The sequence below is a fragment of the Anser brachyrhynchus genome, assembly GCF_964034855.1.
Source record: "Anser brachyrhynchus genome assembly, chromosome: 27".
NCBI lineage: Eukaryota > Metazoa > Chordata > Aves > Anseriformes > Anatidae > Anser > Anser brachyrhynchus.
In genome coordinates, this window is record NC_137720.1 from 4,363,291 (window position 1) to 4,383,400 (window position 20,110).

The 20,110-nt window shown below is 45.4% G+C and overlaps 1 protein-coding gene across 3 annotated transcripts in view; it reads left to right on the plus strand.

Moving 5' to 3' along the window:
• The window catches only part of PPP1R12B (protein phosphatase 1 regulatory subunit 12B), a 119,814-nt gene that overhangs the window by 61,203 nt on the left and 38,501 nt on the right, over positions 1-20,110 (plus strand). For 2 of the 3 annotated variants that reach the window (XM_080569004.1, XM_080569003.1), the window contains exons 15-19: positions 10,910-11,000; positions 11,459-11,629; positions 12,351-12,534; positions 13,089-13,201; positions 14,793-14,837. In XM_080569004.1, coding sequence (XP_080425130.1) covers positions 10,910-11,000; positions 11,459-11,629; positions 12,351-12,534; positions 13,089-13,201; positions 14,793-14,837 — 604 coding nt within the window. Of the gene's footprint in view, positions 1-10,909; positions 11,001-11,458; positions 11,630-12,350; positions 12,535-13,088; positions 13,202-14,792; positions 14,838-17,821; positions 18,015-20,110 lie in introns of those variants that run through there. The other variant, XM_080569005.1, reaches the window with a different exon arrangement.

The window sequence follows — 20,110 nt, forward strand, 5'->3', positions numbered from 1 at the left end:
CCTCCCACCTTTAATTGATGCTCTGAAACTACCGAGGGAAAAAACACAGCAATGATGCATTGTGCTTACAGGTGGAGGAAACCTGATTTGTGGATGTATGTTCTACCAGCAGGATACACTGATGGAGCCACTGCCTGCACGTGTTGAACTAGGAAACATGGACCTAGAGGAACAGGAGAGGTCACCTAAATGGGAAGAGCTGATTTTGGAAGGAGGCCCACTTCAGGAAAATAAAATAAGAAAGGAAAATGGCAAACAGTTGTCAGGGAAGCACTGTATGCATTTCGGCTCCTACCGGCAGCTGTTGCAGGAGCATTTGGTCTGCTTCAGTGTTTCCAAAGCTCCGGCTTTCTCTTAGCAACAAAAACACAAACAAGCTTATCATCTAATATTAGATCACAGCGATGGCTCCGAAGTTGTAGCCTTAAATTGTCTGGGCGAAGCCAAAAGGTTAGAGCAGAAGATTGTGTTAGGTCTGGGGAGGAACGAGGAGCAAAGGGCTCAGGAGTACAGTTGTGCATCCTCTGCCAGCCAGCAGCCCTCGCCCTGGCCCACGACAGCATTTCTTCCCTGTCTTCTACCTGCTGCACGTGTCGGCTGGCCAAATTGCTCAGCAAACGCTCCGGTGGCTGCAAAATAGCGTGAACCGTACCCGTGTCTTTACGGAGGGGAGGGAAGAACAAAAAAGCAAAGAAGGCAGCCCGGCTCGGAGGAACGTAATGCGGTCTGTGTGCCTGCACTGACCGTGGCAAAGCGCTGCCTGCTGCTAGGGCCATATGGCTGGGACAGGCGGCCAGGCTGCTGCCGTGCGTATTTACAGGTACCCAGCTGCACGTTCAGCCTCCCTCCGTTCTGCTGCAGCACTGCGGAGCGCCGACACCGAGGGGCTGGAAACGTGCCATCCTCCAGAATCAATATTTTTGCCAGTCGATTTCTCTTCTTCTTTTTCTGGGGGAGTTTCGGAGCCAGCGATGAGCACTGCTGCCGGTCCGTTTTGATGATCTCCTGCCAGCGCCAAGCTGTCTCGCATTGCAAATGCGTTCGTCCAGCTGAACTCTGAACAACGCCGGCTCTGAGGGCGAGTTACAGGCGCGGGGGTGCTGTGCATCCCGTCTCCATCCCCTGTCTCACGTGGATCCTGTTCCCCGCGGTGCAAAGCCGCCGTCCTTTTGGTTTCTGCTCGGTGCAAGCAGGTGGTGGGGATTCGAGGGGGGTCCTGCTGGCTGCAGCCCACTGCCTTTATCCGCCTTTATCCGAGATGACAGCGGCCTCTAGTGCCGCCGACAGCTCCCTCGCAGAATTCACCACGATTGTGCCCTTGCGCTTCGAGCGCCGCGCTGCGTGGCTGCGTCTCCCCTGGGAGCCCTGCACGTGGAGGAGAGGTGGCTGGGGGTCACACCGAGCTGGGACGTGACTTGTGGCACTGAGAGGAAGGTCTTAGGGTCTCTGAGAAGCTTTTCTGGGTCTGAAAAACTGCTCCGGAGCCCAGGGCAGACGGAAAGGCCGCCGTGCATCCTGCAGCCCGTGGGCAGCACCTCTGTGCGGGGAGATGAGCTTTCCCCGAGAGCTTCTGAAGGCAGGTCCTGAGTCTGTGCTCTCCGTTGTGTAATCGCTTTAAAAGGACGTTCTTGAACTTGAAGTCGTGCCTGGTTTTGTCAGATTTAGGAATTTAATTTGTCCTTCCTCTTTTTTCCCCCATCCGCTTTGTTTACACAATTGCATTTTGCAGTCGGGTGTTCTTCCTGCTCCTCAGGAAGGTTCCAGCAAGGTGGTAGGACTGCTGTCAGGCCAGCTGCTAGAGACAGGAGATACATCTCTGCCTTATTTTTTTTTAACGTATTCTGCCCAATTTTTCAGATAAATCAAGAGTAAGAGTGAGGTGGGCTTGTTTTCGTAGGGCCCTGGGGATGAAGGCCATGCTCAGCCTGGCATCTTGCCCTCTAAAGCTTTCCACAGAAATTTTTGCAGATGAAGAAAGTTCACTGACACGCAAGGTAAATGTGCCTGGCAAATATTTCTTTTCTGCTTCGCTCCCAAGTGGAATTCATTCTTCGTTCCTTCATTCTGAGGATCCAGCTGCTAATTATAGTAGCATATATTAATAATATATTAATAACTGAATCCTCCTCCACCAGTACTATTAGATGAACAATTTTTGGCAAGTCCTTTTACCTCGTGATTCTTGTCCTGTCCAAATTGAGAACATGACTCCTCCGGGGTGAGCGCAGATCCCTGATGCGTCCGTTAACCCTTATCGTTTAACCAAAAAACATGAAATCTTCGAGATAAACCATGGAAGTTGCATTCAAGGGGTGTTTAAATGTCACTGGAGAGGAACTGGTGGACAAAGCTGTGAGCACTGCCTTGCTACCACCCTATTGTTGTTGCCAGTGGTGGCTGACCCTATAATCCTTGTCGCTGAGCGGTTTTACTTCTCTTGGGAAGGCCACGGGGGAGCACACGTGGGGACGCCCATGCCAGGCACCGTGGCAGGGGAAGGGAGAGCTTCCCATCCCGCTACCCAGCGGACAACAAGAAGTTAAAAGGTCTCGTGAAGAAGCGAGCAATCATCTGGCACCTGCTGTTGAAAGCGTTTTATCTGCCGTGCTTTTGCGGTTAATCTCTTTGAGATAAAGTTGTCCTTTTTTTAAAAGGCTGCTGGCCGACTGACGTGGGAGGGCAGGAATTCTTCAGGCCATCGGGTTTTCCATGTTGGGACGAGGCGAGGTTGCTCCTGCTATATCAGAAATCAGGCTGCATTTTTATTTGGAAAAAGGTCGAGGTGTGGGATGGGGGTCACTGCTGCTGAGCCCTGCTTCCTGTAAGGAAGGCGAGCAGGTGTGCTGCTGCGTGCTCAGCTGCCCGCTGCCTTTATCCAGCGCTCAGGGGAAGGAAGGGGGGTATTTTGGTATTTGCTTTGGGCGGAGGAGCCCAGGCTGTAGGTTGGCCTGCTAACTCCAAGCGGGAATATATGCAGGATCCTCCAGGAATGGTCAAGGAAACGAAGCAGGCACTGCTTGAGCTAACCAGTGTAAAAGAACTGCAGCTTGACAGCATGGAGCAAGCAGAAGGTAAAACTGCCTTTCCCCATCCCTGCCTACATTCCAAGTCTGTGCACGATTCCTCCTTACTTACTAACCGTAACTGCTGACGTGTTCCCCGGATTTAATCGTTGTATCTAATAGCCCCTTCGTCTGATGGCAGCTGCTGTAGGCAGGATCCCAGTCGCCTCTGGGTATCATCACCTGGATGTTCAGAGTAGGGGCATTTACCAACTTAAACATCTTCCCATACTTTTCGGTGTCCAAAAACATCCGTTAAACTAAAGAACGTACCCGAAATATCTGTAGAGATGCTGTATGAGTGTGCAGCTGAGAGCTAGCATAGCACAGAATCAGCTCTTCTGTTAATTTCTTTGCTCCACAGCACCGACCCGTGGATGCTACAGGTGGAGAAGCAAAGGAAGCCAGGTAGTGACCCAAGGACTTTTGCAGAAAAAGTTTTTGAGCAAACTTAATAAATCTTCTGTCCCTGGGAACAGCAGACTCATGAAATTGAACCAGAGCCTCTGGCAACTCTAAGAAATTGCAATCTTAGCTCGGTAGGAAATGGAAATCTGTTCTACATTATTAATACTCAGCGATGTTTTCTGTAATTCAGATGGGGCTGATTCATGGTTTGTATCCCGTGGAACTACTCGGGCAGCTGTTTAATGCCTTCTCCCACGAGGTGGCAGTCGAAGGCTGTGCAGCCCTGTCTGCCAAGTGAGCATTTTTCCTAAGGTTTATGTAGTTCAGTAGCTGAATCCTCCTTACTGCTGTCAAGTTCGTTGGTTTGTTTAGTTGCAAAAGGTAATTTCCCAGATATTCAGATTTTTGCCCAGTGAATTTTATTCAAGAATTTCCTGCCTTGTCTGTAAACTAGCTTTTGGGGAAGCTGCTATCTGCTTGAGGTTGTTTAAATGTCAGATTGTGTTATCTGACTTGCTGCTTACTTGGTAATGAGAGAGAAATACTGAGGGAGGCAGAGCACTTGCATCTTTGTCTGCGTTTCGCTCATCAGCTGGCAGGAGATGGAGTTTCATCCCGCTCCATTTCATGCAGCAATTTTTTTTTTAATGCAAAGATCCAGCCTCGGAGGACTGCAGACACCAGTGCACCTTGTGCTGTGACGCAGTGATAAACTGCTCAGCGTTGTGTATTGGCACCCGATGTCCTATGCTGAACACGAACCAATTTCAAAGTATTCCAGCCTGGAAAGCTTTGCACTTAGGACAATTACAACTAATGCAGTGAATAACTAAAGCAAAGTTCAGTAGAGAAAATGTGTTGCTGGCTGGCAGCTTTGTTTGCAGAACTCTTTCCTTCTGTCTTACAGAAAAATTTCCTGGATTATTGTTGTTGTTAAACATCGTTTTCCCTTTTTCTGAAAGAGCTGTAACAGCCTAGGGTCACAGACCGGCAGGCACTCCCCAGACAAGGTGGTCAGTTTGAGGAGCGTGATCACCGAGCCGTTTGTTACCGTTTCACCAGGATGTCAGGTGATATTAATTAATGCAAAGGGATAACACTGATCATCTAAAAGCTTCCAGCCCAAGTGCTGTCTCCCCCAGCTCCATACTGACTCCTCCTGACTCAGTAGGTAACAGGGCTGTTGCCTTTCCTTTCTCACAAAGGAGAACCCGAGCACCTGGGGCAGGGAGTAGCAGGACCCATTCCCACCCTGGTCCGTGGTTGGAGCACTTCTCACTTCTTTGTGTTGCAGTAGCCCAGCTTGTAGGGGACTGGCGTTGAGCTGGCTGCCATGGGAATGCAGCAGGAGAGGAGCAGCTCTGCTTTCCGAAGAGCATGGGAGGAGATGAACACGGGCAGATGGGACACACGCGGTCACTGTATGATGGGAAGTGTTCCTAGAGCATCAGCTGCCATACGTGTAACCTCAAACCATTGTAAACATCACATCAAAGTGTGAGTTTTGAGGAAGGATAAAGGGTACTTGTCGTTTTGATTAGCAAGTGACAAAGATCACAAGGCTCTTAATCTCTCGGATCACCACCTGAACGTGTTGAGCACAGCAAAGCTGTTGCAAATAGAGAATTTCGTCTTCTGCTTGTTAACCTGCTAGTCTTACTGTAAAGAGATGATTGAAATTCAGGCCTTTGAACTTCCATGAGCTGAAAATTCACAGTCCAGATTGAAACACAATGACAGTTCACAACAGCCAGGACTAGCATGAGGGAGAAAAGCAGAGGCCTGAAAATGGGGAATACTCAGGCGAGCCTTTTCAAGCCAGCTGTGAAACGCTTTTAAGAATGTGATCTTGAAATCTCGTTATCCTTTTGTCCTCGGCTTATTAAATGACTCAGCATTGTCTGGCTGTCTCTCCCCTCATTCCCTGCTCCAACATTTTCAGTCTGACATGTCATCCTCCTCTCCTGCCTGTTGCATGGTCTTGTTAAATTATGGTCAGACAACTTTTTTTCGTGGCAACTTCTCTAACGAGTATTTTCAGTTGCTGTGGGCTGATGCACAGACCAAGGTAGCGCAGGGATGAGTACAGGGGAGAATAGAAACCTGTTGCTTGGTCGTGAGTGCAGGAAGGTGTCTTCTCTGACTGTTCCTGTGTAACTGTCAGTGCCTGATCTGCTGCTGCATGCATACTTTATTATCTAACTTAAGAAATTATATTTTGGGATCTGCTGTCAGCATTGTTTCCTGCAAAGCTTGCTCTTGCTGCTCTTCCCTCCCCCGGCTTATGGATAGTTTCTTAGCTAATGGCAAGTTTCCAGCTTGTCGGATTGCATTGCTGGGATGCTGTACTTTTCCAATTGTTTCCAGGGGAACTGTTATCAGTTCTTATGGCTTTGCCAGGCTTTTTTCTCCATTTTTTTCATTATACCTACATATATATCTGTATGATAAGGATTTTTGAATTTACTGCAGTGTTTAGAACAGTGATCTTGTGCTCTTGAGAGAAGTGACTTCAGTCGTTAGAGTCTGAATGACTGCATGGCCATCCCTGTGCCAAACGAGCTGGTTGCCTGCAGGAAGCCAAAGCTGTGCCGGCTCCTCCTGCCCGCGTTATCCCGAGCTGGAAGAACCAGAAGTCTTGTCCTGGCTTCTGAGAACATGGTGACTGTGGCTTCCAGGAATTATGGTTAGTGAGTGTAGCATAGAGTTGCTCCCAGAGTAGAAAGAGGATTTGGACTGAGGAGAGGAGTCAGAGGGGCAGTGGAAAGGCTCCTGCCCGCTCCACGATCTCGTCTGTAACACCAGCATCAGGCATGGCCCAAGTTCTTGTCCAGCAGTGCTGCGTTTGGAGGGACCAGACACCTCTAGTTACTGTCTGCCAAGTAGCAGCCCTTCTTCCTGCGCTTGTATGGGAACGTGGGCGTGCTGGGGAAGGACCTGGTGGGGCTGGGGCAATCCCTCGTGGCCCCCTGCAGCTCAGGGCTGTGCGTATCCAGAGCTGTGGTGCACCAGCAGCAAGGCAAAACCCACCGACTGCTTTGACAAATGGGCAGCTGTGGCATTTAATGAAGATTTAGCTTCCAGATCTGCTCCAAGCTTTGACCCACGTAGGTGACTCTCTTGTAGGCAAATGCTTTCCCAGTGCTGCGTCACCCAAGTATGAAAATGTAAAAATTGGGGAAGTTTTAGGGGTTCTTGGCATGCCCTCCGTGCTCCCGCGGCGGTGGATGGTGTTTGTCAGGAGTGCTTCAGGTTAGAAGTGCTTGAAAGAGTTTGGCACGGAAAGACAGGAGAGCGGTGTTGTGATGAGATTATCAGAAGCCTCTGTGTTTTGTGGAGAAATTCATCATAATCTTGTTACCTGTGCACCAGTTAACAGGGGTCATTATTGCCCTTTGCCTGGGAGGGGTTTCTCTCCACAGCACGATCTTATTTTCTCTAGCACAGGTTCTCCTACAGACAGAGACCCTTGTATTCCTGCCTGACCAGCTTGTGGAGCCAGGCTTCCTTTTGCCCTGTTTCGAATCTCCCCTTCTATCGGTATTTTACTGCTGCTGCTATTGGCGTGAGATGGTGATGAGCAATTTGGGATCAACATTTGTGTGGCAGTGTCATCGTTAAAAGAGTTAACAGTGAAAATTGAAAACTGAAGGAATTAAATGGAAGCCAGAGTAATCACTCAGTTCCCAGCTCGTTTCTAACTAATGCACGAACCAAAAGCTTGTAGCTGCCTAGTGGCAGCAGGACACGCTCGTCTCTGTCTCCGGGAACTATAAACTTCTGCAGTGTTTTTGCAGACTCTCACGTACGCATCTCCAACAATTTATATTCTGCTGCTTGTTCTTGCAACCGAAACTCTGAGAAAACATTTCTCAGAGAAAGCTTAGCGCAAGGAAATGCAATGCACGGGGCCGCTTCTTTAAAGATCTGCATGGACCATGTGATGTTTGCTGGAGTTAATAGGATGCCGTAGATACTGCACTTCATTAAGCAGTGTGCTTCTTGAAATAATTAAAAACTCTGTGGATTGTTTACAGACTGCTTTTGCTGTTTGTTCCCTTCAGCTTGCTGTGATCTGCAATTTTTCTGCTTTGGAGAGCAGTGTATTGCTCTCCCTCTGCCATTTAGCCGAGCCTTGCTTTGTGGCTGCATCAGATCTTGCTGTCTCCTTTCAGTGAATTTGTTCTCTTTCCTCCTTCCCTCCCATTTAGCATGCTCCGGTAGCCTAAAATTCAGCTTGTAAGCAAAGTAAAGCTTCACCCAGATTTGTAAAATCTGTCTTTACCTCCTGATGCCAGCACCACCACCCCCAAAAAAAGGAAACAAAAAATCCCCCTTGTCAATTAGAGCAAAAACGTGGCTGACTTGCCAGCAGGTGCGGTGTCTGTGTTTGCACTGGAGATGTTTACAGCACAGCCACCTTCCTTCGTCGCCAGGAAAAGGCTGGAGCTGCTTACTCAGAGAAATCGGCAGTGTCCCAGTGCAGTGGCTCTGCTGATTTGTATCAGAACAGTCGTTTACCTCAGACTTGTAAAATGGCTTTGGGTGAGCTCCAAGCTTTGGGGAATTGTGTAAATGGAAACCAAAAGTTGGTAATCAATAGAGGCTGCAGCCTGAGCTGTGCTGTTCTGACTTGCAAAATGTGCTGGAGATTAAGTCACTGTTACAGGTTAGGCATGCAAAATTGCTAATGACGCTTTTAAAATATTCCTATTTTTCTGTAAATTCTTGGAAGCACAGAGAAAAAGGTCTGGGAGAATGAAGGGATAAGAGACGAAACATTTATTCTCTCGCTGTATTCTTGCTGGGTCCATACACTTGGCTTCCTTTACACAAAGCTGTAGCTGAACACTGAAGGAAGGGAAACCCTGCAGCAGCCTCTCTGTGCTCCTGCAAACCTGCCGCTTTGACCCTGCCACAGAGTCCTTCGCAGGGCTCCCGATGGGCACAACACACCTTGTCTTCAGCAGCTGGTGCTGAGCTGCTCTCCACGGATTTATCTAACCTTTTTTTGATCTGTTTGGAAAATCTGCCTTGTCCTCTCCTGCATCCTGTGGCAATGAGCTCGGTCTTTTTTGTGCTGCATGCAGAAGTACTTCGGCTGCTCGAAGCGCGACCTCATGGTCCTCACACCTACCGGGGTGTTCCTGAACAAGCACGATGTGGCTTTCTGCATACGTGCTGTTGGATGAGCTGAATTCCTCTCCAGGCACAGACAGGTCTCACCTTTCATCCTCTTGCTCCCTGATGCAGGTATGTAGCTCCTGCACTCCTGCCCTGTCAATGAGAACTGCCGAATCCTGGAATCCTCCAGCACGAGATGCAAGTTCTGCTGATTCAGAGCTGCTGCAGTGAACTGGCCACCTGACTTGGCCACAGCATTGCTTGGTTTACACCTTTCGGGATTTTTTTTTACTACTGCTCTGAACTTAACTTGCAGTATATTTTACAAATGCGTTCTTCCCGTAGGTGGCTTATTACTTCTGGATGCTGTGCTAATAGCAGCTATTCTGCTTGTGTCAAAAGCTGCAGGAAGTGCTTATTGTTCCCTTAATGTGCCATTACCTGGGTAGCCCATATGCACAGCATAAAGGGGAGCAAGAGAAAACTTCTCTGCAAAATTAGGAGTTGCATAGCTTTCACGCATCAAATGGCAGGTTTTTTTGTTCGTGAAACAGCAAATTCTTGGGAGGCAATCATCTCTCTGAATTTTAGGCACTTCCAGTGTTGGCATATCCATCACAGCTAGTGTTTCTGTCTGGATAATCAATGGGAAGAAATGAGCTCCTCTGCAATGCATTCACATGATCTGTGCTGGAGGCTCTTTCTGAAGGTGATGAATTGCACCCTGGAAGTGCAGTTCGGTGAGTCTGGCCAGCTCGGATGTAGACATCTCCATCGTAGCCAGCTCCCAGAGGATGATTCATCTCCTCTAGAAGTCTGCAGCGCCGGCGTCTCCAGCACGGATGATCCTTCACGCTCTCCTTATACTCTGGAAACCTGGGCAGGACACTCAGGATAGTTCAGGGCATGGTTTACCGGGTTGAATGCACCCAGTTTTAGGTGAGAAGACTTTGTTATATCTGCCCCATTGAGGTGTAAGGTACCCCCATGGAAGTACCTCCAGGTAATCAGAGCAACCCCCATTACGTGGTGCGAGTTTCTCTGCTTAGCCATGGAGGTCAGCGTGCGTTCGGCTGCCAGCCATGAGCTAGCCAAAATCAGCGCTAAGCACACGATCGTGAAGAGATGGATAAAAGCTGGGGGGGAACGATTTCAGAATGATCCACCCTCTGGGATTCGTTGGGTTTTTGTCGTAGTGCAGCAAAGTCAGTAATCTTTCTAATAAATTACTGGATCAGACGAAAAACCTGTTCAGCCCATTTCTTTATAGGTGAAAGTGGTCTGTAGTGGAGAAGCCAGCAAAAGAATCCAAGGGAAAATTAACTGTATTCCTTGATAGGCCTTTATCCCTCTCCTGGCTAATTACTCTTTGAACCGATCTAGATCTCTGATATTCTGTTAACCTGTGGCGGTGACAGACCTACAAAAGAACATTTCATTTCAGACACTCGTTCTTGTGCTGTGAGGCAGTGTTAATAACCATTCCCCATTAACCAGCCTGAAGAGTCCAATCTAATTAATCTTCCCCGAGATGGAAGCCACTCCACCAGGATGGAGAGCAGTCTTAGCGCTGTGCGATCTCTGCCCCTGCGGGGGCACTGCCGAATTTCTCTCAAGTTCCTCCATAGTGAGTGCGTGTGCAGAGAGTTCAGTTCATGTATTTTCATGTGAATAATTCTGAAATCTCATGGGTTTAATGAAATCTAGTGGTGACAAGATCTCTATTTTAACTGGATGCTTTTCCGTATCAAGGGACTTGGGTTTCTCCGGTGCGCGGAGGTCAGTGCTTTCATTTCTTAACTCTTTCCAAGGTGGTTTTTCTTTGTAAGACGCCAGCAGTTCAGCCGGTTTCCAGTATGATGGGTTTCATATTGATGAAGACAGCCGATTGCAGAAATATGACTGTGAATATAATGACAGGAAGGAGGGTCTGAGGAATGTGCCAGTGCAGGATTTCTGTTCTTGAGATCTTAATCTGAACAAGAGGTGTTTTTTTTTTTTCCTTATGAATGCAGTAAGAGATGAAATGGAGCAAATAATATACTAAACAGTTATACCTTTTTAACAGAACGTGTTCAGTGCTAAAGAGTTTATAAAGAGGCTGCAGGGAGAACATAATGCGTGCATTTGTGTGTCACATGTTCATAGGAAAGTTGTCCCAAAGCAGAAGACCACATTAGTCTTGGTAGATGGAGCTAAAATTATATTTGTCCATATGAAAAAGAATAATATCTCAACTCTGGAGTTCACAGAGACAGGCAGGCAGAGCATCTGTTTTTATTTTAACCTCTTCTGCCTTTTTTTTTTTCTTTCAGGTCATATCTGACTCCAGTAAGGGATGAGGAAGCAGAATCACTGAGAAAGGCACGATCCAGACAGGCTCGACAGACTCGCAGGTCTACACAGGTAAAGAATGGAAATCATCACGTTCAAGTGAAGGATGAAGAGAGCCAGTATGCGAAGAAGCAAGATTTCTTTCGCTAGTATACTGCTACATATTACAAGGGGCTTGTCTGCCCTACCGGTGTCGGAGAGGTTCTGGTAAAAGTTCACACAAGCAGTTATTACCAAATACTCCTCTAAGCATACACAAGTGAGACTTCAAAATTCTCATTTCTTCCTTTTCATTTGTAGCTTGATCATGTATATTTGGGTTGCTTTGACTCATTTATTGCATAGGTACGCTGAGAAATGTGTTAAAGGCAACACGGTGCTTTTCTTGGTGTTAGCATAAAGGCGAAGCCCAGAAGCATTTGCCTGGCCAGGCAGAAGCCTGCTGGGCATCTTAAAGTTAGTACCTGAGCTGGAAGACTTGAAATCTAACTGCATAAATTAAAAAATTCTCACTCTTACTTTCTCTCTAGGGTGTGACACTGACAGACCTTCAGGAGGCAGAGCGAACCTTCAGCCGGTCTCGGGCAGAACGGCAAGCTCAGGAGCAGCAAAGTGAGAAAGCTGAGAGCACTGAGCCTGCTGAGGACAGCAGTGAGAGGCAGGAAACCCGGTCACGGTGGAGCAGAAATACAGATGATGAGGTGATCCTCCTGGCCTTACATCTCATTGTTAGAGCTGATGAAACCATTTAGGATAGCTGACACAAGGAGAAATTCTTGTGGGGTTCTCTGTTTGTTTTAAGGCGGGGCAGACTTGCTGGAAAGAAGTAATACTGAGGATTATCCCTGCCTCAGAAATCTGCGTGAGGGTGTGGATATGGAGGTGTTAGAAGTTACCTGTTCCTTTGCTCTCCACTGAGAATTTTACTTTTGTGTCTTGCCAGAAAATAGAACTGTGTAGATCATAGAAAGTGAAATGTGAAGGCTAACGATAAAAATGTTGCCTGGATCCATCCTTACTGTGCAGACTGAACTGAAGCTTTGTGTTCACATCATGCCACAGATGTTGTGCATATAATGGAAAGCTAGAGAGACCAGTTTTCTCCCCCTTCCATCACTCCTGTTTTTTTTCACCATAAATCATTTGTTTCAATAAGATAATTTGTTTGTCCTGTTACTGGCAGTAAGGACTAAGTCAGTGATGATAGGCTTCCTGGTAATGGGAAGGTGCTCTCATGTTGTAGCTGTACGATGCTATTAGCATTTGTCCCAGTCTGATGGAATGAATTATACCTGATCTGGTGGATAGAGGTGATCACTTCCAGCAGCAGTGAAGAAAAAATTATGCTCTATAAGATTACTCAGTTACCCGAAGTCCCAAATCCTTTTCATTCTACTAACTTTTTGTCCTGTTTGTTTACAGACTGTCTATCGGCGATTAAGGTGCCCAGCACAACCAGACAAACCTACAACACCTGTATCTCCTTCTACGTCAGCACCTCTCCTTTATACAAGTTCTTATCTAACCCGAACAAATAAGTATCTAGGTCTTGACTCTGTGAATCCGGCAGACTTCAGAGGTGCAGCAACAGTGATGGAGAAAAATGGTACGTACCCAGCAGAATGAAGGAGATTCAAAGCTCAGAGTTTTTCATGGGTTTTGGAACTTTGAGTGTATACAGAGAATAAGTTTACTTGTTGTTCTGAGGGGAGAGATATGGGGAGCTGTTATCTCATCAAATAAATATTATTTGTTTAAATTGAAATCTTAATGTAAGATACAGCCTGTTGCTTGTGAAAGAGAGGGATAGAGGTCTTCCATTTTGGATAAGTAACTGGGTAACATGAATCCATGTAGTGTTTAGATCTTAGAGCTTGGGGGGAGCAATTCTACCACTACAGTTTGTCCTGAGAACAGAAGTAAGCTGTGATGATCTGGAAAGAGTTGACAGCTCGGATATTCTCTCTAGTCTCTGATAAAGAAAGGTGTGTGAGTAGCCAGATGCAGTAGGGCACTGGAATTCCATTTCATTTTAATCACTTCTTTGTAATATAACACGAGCCAAAATTACCTTGATCAGCTTGAAAAGAACCCCAGTGCCTTAGCAAAAACACAAATGTAAATCACTGAAACCAAAGCAGTTTTTCTTTGCTTGGCTAGAGTGCGAAGATCCAGATTTAGACGACAGATCTTCAAACAAACAGTCAATCCGAGAGAGGAGGCGGCCGAAAGAGAGGCGAAGAGGCACCGGCATCATTTTCTCAACAAAAGATGTGAGTTTGAGTTCCTCAGAGAAGTAAAACTCATTCTGTAATATTCAGGGTGAATTTCCTTCCAGTTCCGAGCTTCAGATTTTTTCCAGGTCAGTTCATTTCCCATTAGTCCTTCCCTCTCCAACTCTGTTTCAGACTGGCACTTCCAAAGGAATCGCGTCACTCTTTGGCCCGTGTAAAATCCAAGCAGCAGGCTCTGAGAGGCCTGCTCTTGATCACAAATCAGTGTGATCCTTGCAGAATTGTGAAAGAGCCCACATGGGAGAAGACAGATTAGAAGTCTGGTTCCTTTGGAAGAAGGAGGTCTTGAGCTACTGGAAGTATTTTCAAATTCCTCTGAGTCCAAATTTGGCTACACTTTAGGCCCCCTAAAAGGATGACAGTGAAGAATAAAACCTGTGTCTGGATCCCCTGCCCAGCACCAGAAAACATACACAGCATATAATGCAGAAGAGCTGGCTGTGTCATGGTCATTTCTTTTTGTCCTGGTTTCAAAGAGATTTCTTCAGTCTGAGAGAAGAAAGGCAGCCCTCCAAACCTTGGTTAGAGAAGGAAAAAGAGTAAAGTAGGGAAGTAGATCACCTTTTTCAGCAGAACAATAAATATTATGAAAACATGATTAAGTCTGCAACAATTCCAGTCCAGCTCTGGACGTATAAGCTCCCTCATACACCTCAGGGGTGGAAGCTTCTTGCACAATACTATGAAAAACCAATGGTCTTCCCAATGGCAGACATACATAATGTTGAGTATTTGGAGTTGCGAGTTGACAGGACCCTGCTGGAACATCAGAAAATCCATTAAAAGACTGGTTGCAAACACCCCTTTTGACTATTTTCAGATGATTCTGGCATTTTTGCACATGTGCCAAATGTAATCCTTTTTTTTCTGCTTATTGTTTTCTTTGTTAAATGCTTTGCAGCTTGCCCAGTTATCTACAGGTTCGTTGGAGCGATGTTACTAGCTTCAGAGCAGAAGAAAAATCACTTCTCAGAGTTTTTGTTCATTTCTCTGTTATCTCTGTATGAAACCACAAATACAGCCTCCGAAATGTCTTGAATTCAATACTGAGTCAGATGTGATGCCACGGTAGTTTACCATCGCTCTATAATGTCCTAGAGCCTGCCATGGTGCTGTTAGGACGAGGGTTACAGAGTCAGCATAAGTGCAAGCTGTCTGGGGGTGGCTAGTCTTTCCTTCTGGAGCCTACATGAAGGGGAGGACGTTATTTGAAAGTCAATATTTTGTCGACATTTCAGATACGTAGTCATCTCAAGTGTCACAACATTTGTTCCCCAAGTAAATTAGGTGTATTACTCCCTCTCCTACCAAGTCTTCAGGAGCATTCAAATCACAGTAGCAGTCTCAAGAGAGTAATGCTTTCTCCACTACTAAGATCTCCTAAATGGCCATTAGTTTACCAAACATTATCTGCTAATCAGCCAAAAGCAGCTAGGCAGGCAGTTATTTCAACAGAATTGTTCACAGCTTTAGCATCAATTCATAAGCAATACATTATGTTGCTGTGACAAAGAAAAATAAATTGCTGTTTTCAAGGCTGCCTAATTATATTGTTTGCTTTTCATCTTAGGATGATGATGAAGTTGATGGAAATGAGGAAGTGAAGGAAACTCGGGTAAGTGAAAACGTATTTCTAAATAGACGGTGCTTCACTCCTGAGTTTTGGTGGCAATAAGTCTTCTGTGGCTGTGCTTCTGTTCATACCGGAGGTTCAGGCTCTGTTCAGCAGCTGAGCACGAACTGGGAGGTGGCTGAGTGGCAGTTTCCTTACTGATTTCTCTTCTGAAAGATGCCAAGTATCTACAGACTGGCTTAAGTTCAGAAGTGTGCTGTCTGTAAGCTGCATAGGCGGTTCTTAAACCCAAAGGGACTGGAGCAGAATCAAGGGTGCGTGCATTGTGGAGAGCGCTGTCGAAGCGGCAGTGTCCAGGGAGCGAGGCTGTCAGGTGTCCTGGGGGAGGCGCGTGCCTGCAGCTCAGAATCATCCTGACGCTGTTAGTTTGGGCAGTATGTTTTGTGTTTCCAAAATCTGTGCCCTTGTCTCCTCATGGATTTGTTTCCTTGTGGGAAATTGTCTTGCCAAGCAGCGCATCAGAGATTGTTCTTTGTTCCCCTGTTCTTGCAATAGTCTCTCTGTCGTCCTTCGAGACCCTTTCTTTCCTTTCATAATAATTGAGTCCTTCCAAATTGACTTGGTTTCTTTTGTTTCTGTCTGTCTTTGTCTAGAACACATTTAAGCCTGACAACATGACTTCCTCTGACAATGTTAAAGCTAAATATATTTCCAAACTTAAAGCATGCTGTGCAAGACCTGGGAAAAATAGTAAATTTGAGGTTGTGTAGGGGTGAGCCTGCTTGTTGTCACATTTAATCTTTGACAGAAAACAGTGAACTTAGAATAGCTTTCTCACGTGCTTTGCAATTCAGTAGTGACTGAAGGATCATTGTATTGAAAAGTTAACTGGTTCTTTGCTGAAAGTTTTCAATAACACTCCTTAGGGTATGCTTTTGTTTTTCTTAGTGCTACACTTGGTCAAAATGGGGCAGAGTCCTGGGGCCAGAGACTCGCGTGGTGCTCGGATGGCTCTTAGCATGTACTTACCTTTCAGTGCCAGCCTTTGCTTTCCCAAAGCTTACATTGCAAATGTGAAGCTGGGGACATTCCTTCCCACAGCGTGTGCTAGACAGGGAGCACCACCTGCTTCAAGAAGCCTAGCTCTTCCCACAAAAGTTTCTGTTCATACTGGCACACAGTTTTGTTGGATTTTCCACTTAAATGGCTGAATCTTTCATGCAATTTATCGTCCTTAAACTGTTTTTGAAATTTCGGTCATCTCGCCATGAGACTAAAAGAGGTATAGTTTATAATGGTTAAGTAATGATAGTAGGGACACCTTATTTTCAGGAGTTGTGTTTTGGACTTGCTAGGAGTGTCGTCTTCTTCTGGAAAATTGTCCCAGATAAGCTAAATTAAGACAAAAGAGTATGCGAAGCTGCAGATTTGGAGGCATCTTAGAGTCTGACCCTGATGAAAACTGAACACAGTCTGCACGATTCTTGTAAACGGGTAAATTGCACTTCCAAACAATTCACCATACGCTCCTGCCCAGAAGTTCAGGGTCACCCAGTCTCCTACAGTCAGTGATGTTGTCTTTCCCCAGACTAATAGCAAGGAATTCTTTTGTCTGGTACTTCCCGCAATTTTCTTGTGCGTTCCCATCTAATAGCATGGCAAGTTTCCGTTGGTTCCCTGTTGCTTTGGGGCAGCAGTCCCCCTTTTCTTCTTAGGCACCTTGCACATGTTAGATCCTGGCTTAGACTCTCCTTCCACTGGCGCCCATCCTCCCAGCCCTCTTGTTTTTATCCAGTTTCCAGTTTATTTTCTTTCCTGCTTGCCTCCAGCATCATGTTGTCTTGATCACTCTTCCCCAGTTTATTTTATGTGCAAATCAAAGAGATTGCTGTGCTGCTAACTGCCGGCCAGGTTGGCAGGAGTCACTGAGCAGCTACGTGTTTCAGTTCTAGCACCAAGCAGCAAGGACAATTAATAATCATTAATTTATCAATAGTAACTTGCCATTCTGGACAGGTAGGTGCAACCAGCAGAGTTGTGAACTTGAATTCACTAAAATGTCCTATTCTAGTTGCAGACCCCCAAAGATTCCCTGGAGTTTGAGCAGATTTTTTTCCCTCCCGTGTTTATATCTTGGCTGATATTGGAAAGATTTTCATGGGAGCCAAGCAAGGCCCTACTTGAATTCCCTCCTCCAAAATATGCAGTGATGGAGTTCAGCAAAAGAAAGGTAGATGCAGTTTTTGAAAAAGGAGAAAATACATGTTGTTCTAATTCTCAGAAGTGGATGAATTATTTTGGCCGAAACTTATGAATACCAGCGTGGGAAACCAGCCCAGACGCTTTGGCTGAGTTTTAGGCAACTGAGAGCAGTCTCGTAATAGGATGTGTCAGGCAACCTTCATATGTTTTGCTACCAGCCCCGCCTTTCTCCTTGTGATGTAGACTGCTTGAATACATTGTGGAAAGTTGGAAGAGTAGACAAAGTTTTATTGTGGAATAAACGTTCAAGGGCACAAGGGCTTCAGCTGGAAAAAGCCTCTGGGGAAGCAGTTTTAGGAGATTTTTTTGCATAGTTCCATTGGGAAGAATATGTAAAGGAAAGAGCCTTTGTTCAGTTTGGGCAGACTTGAGCTCAAACCAGAGACGAGAAAAGAGTTTGGCCTCAGCCTAGTCTTCATTTCTCAGAAAGCGAAAAAATAAAATAAGAAATATTTGCAGGAGTCTCAAGGATCACACGAGCAGTACCAGGCTGAGCAGTGGGGATGGGCCTGCATTAGGGAACCTTTGCTGCTCACAACAAACCAGTGACTGAAATATTACTGAGGATTCAGTCATGGTAAGCCTAATGAGTATGAAGACCGTATGATCAGTCCAGGTGCAAATCTAGTTTGGGATGCAGCATTTGAAGGGTGATGATGAAGACTAAAGAGAACGGTCCAGTGTTAGTTTTCAAGAGGGTTTTCCCTATCCCTGGCTCTTTTGTCTTTGACTTATACCTGACTTCTGCCATTGCTACTACATAGCAGAAGAAATTGGGACCGATCTGGAAGAAAAGTGGATTTCGAATGATTTATCATCCATAACAGAAGTAGAAGAGTGCTTGTAATCATTTAAAGCGTTTTATCTCCTTGCATTTCTCTTCCGTGGCATTACGAATGTGCCTCACCCATGTGTCATACGGTTTGTCAAGGGAAAGCTTTAAATACGGCAGAATGCACCGAGTGTCATGTTGGTAAAGTAACAACTCTCTGGGCAATAAAAGTGACAAAGAAAACATCTGTTTTCATGAACTTCCCCTGGGACAGTCTGTATAGCACAATATAAAACCCAGACACATTAATGGCATTAACTTTTATGCAGAAATAATGCTGAAGCATAGGATTATGGATTATGGTTGCAGTAAGTGTATTAAAGAAGCTCCATTCTTGTCTTCCTGAACTTTGATTTACAAAACATCAGTATTTTAAATTCTGCAAAACACCACTCAAGCCCACTCTGTTTTGTAAATATTACGTTTTTTGCCTAATTGTATTATTAACACGAAATCACCAGACGCAACTGGATGCTAATAAAAACTAATCTCTCTCGGAAGGAATGAATTTCTAAGCTTGATTTTATGAATTCTAAGGGAAGGCCAATGAACTGAAAAGTTTTTTATGCAAACTAAATGTCCTGATGTTATAGCTGTTTCCAAGTGTGACTCGGGAGTCTTGATATGGGTATATTTCTTACCTATATTTTTGCTTTTAGTGGCGTTTTATCTTCCATGGAGACTTGCAATTTAGCTTTTGTAACTGTGCTGTTTATCTCATCCATCTTTTAAAAAGATAAACAACCAAAAGATCAAAAGCCATTTCAGTTCATGTTTTCTTACTTGCCTGTTACAGCCAGACTGCATCTGTCGGGAGCCCTAGGAGTCACAGCTATGGATTCCACTAGTTTATTGTCCTCTTCTCCCACTTTGAGCAGTGCGAGGCGTAGCACTGTGCAGGCTGTTGACATGCTTGCGGACTGTCTTTTTAAGCTAAGGAAGGATCCGAGCCCTCCACTTTCTGGACTCGGATTGCCTAATATGGTAAGGTATGTCCTCGGGCTGCACTGTTTTGCCGATACACCAGGGAAAGTTGAGTAGGAAAATGGAACAAAATAGGTGAACTTCTTACTAGCTGATAAGCAAGGAAAATCATTTAATCTAGATAGCATTATAGGATACTGCTCATCGTCTGCCTTACTGCTCCTAGCCCCAGGTCCCTTTTGGGGAATAAGAATGCAAGAGTTTTCCCCTGGTTTTACCCTTGAATATTTACTTATAGCATAGATGCAGTGTGACGTGGGAGGGAAGCCATCTGGCCCACGTCCAAGGTAACGTAGGTGGTAGCTGTGCGTCACTTGCATGGCTATAGTTAAATGATAGAGAACTTAATTATGTGGAAAGCAAGGCTATGAGAGATTGGGTCTGTTTAGTCCTGTTTATAAACAAGATGCTCTAATGGGTTGTGTGTGCTGCAGCGAGAGGAGATCTTTAATATGAGTGCAGCTAGCAGTATCAAGATGAGTTTAAAATAGCAGAAAATTGCTGCAAGAGCATGAGTTAGTGTTTTGCTGTAGAGCTTTAAGTGTGGTGAAGAACATTTGTATTGTATTTGGAGTACCCTGGCTTCCTTGGGAGGTAGAGGGGGAAGACACTATGGAACTGAAGATTCATTCTGCAAGTATTTCTACAAAAAATTCTTCACATCTGCACAGACGATTTGCCTCATGAGTTCTCCAGCCTAATATGCCTCTGTTGTTTTTACTTAACCTTAATGTTTTGAGAAGGTTATTGGACTTGCTGTCTGCTGTCCCTTTCGGTACAGCATTTAAATCATCAGCATGGCTGTCCAGGTCCTATTTACAGCTCTGGGAAAACACATTGTTTATGCTTAAAGTCAAGCAGGCCAAGTCGGCTACATAGACTACAGGGTTACAGCTAAGTACGTTCAGGTTAATTCCTGCAATTCACCGAGTTGCTGAATTAGGAAGGTGTAATGTGAAGCAGCGGCCATGATGGAGTTGAGTAACACAAAACCAGCTAATAGGCGATTCGCAGGTCCTGGTAAGATGAAGCAAAATAGCAAGTCCTCCAGGAATGATTTACAAGGTCATAGAGCCATAACTATTTAAGGTAACTTCATGCTTTAACTTCTTCTTTAGGAAATTACTCTCACAATTTCTATGTAGTCCAAGGTGCCAAATCTCTCTCAGTTGTCAGCAAGTGATTTCTCCTGAATTTATGGAACTGAGCTTAGCAATGAATCGGATACCACCCCCCT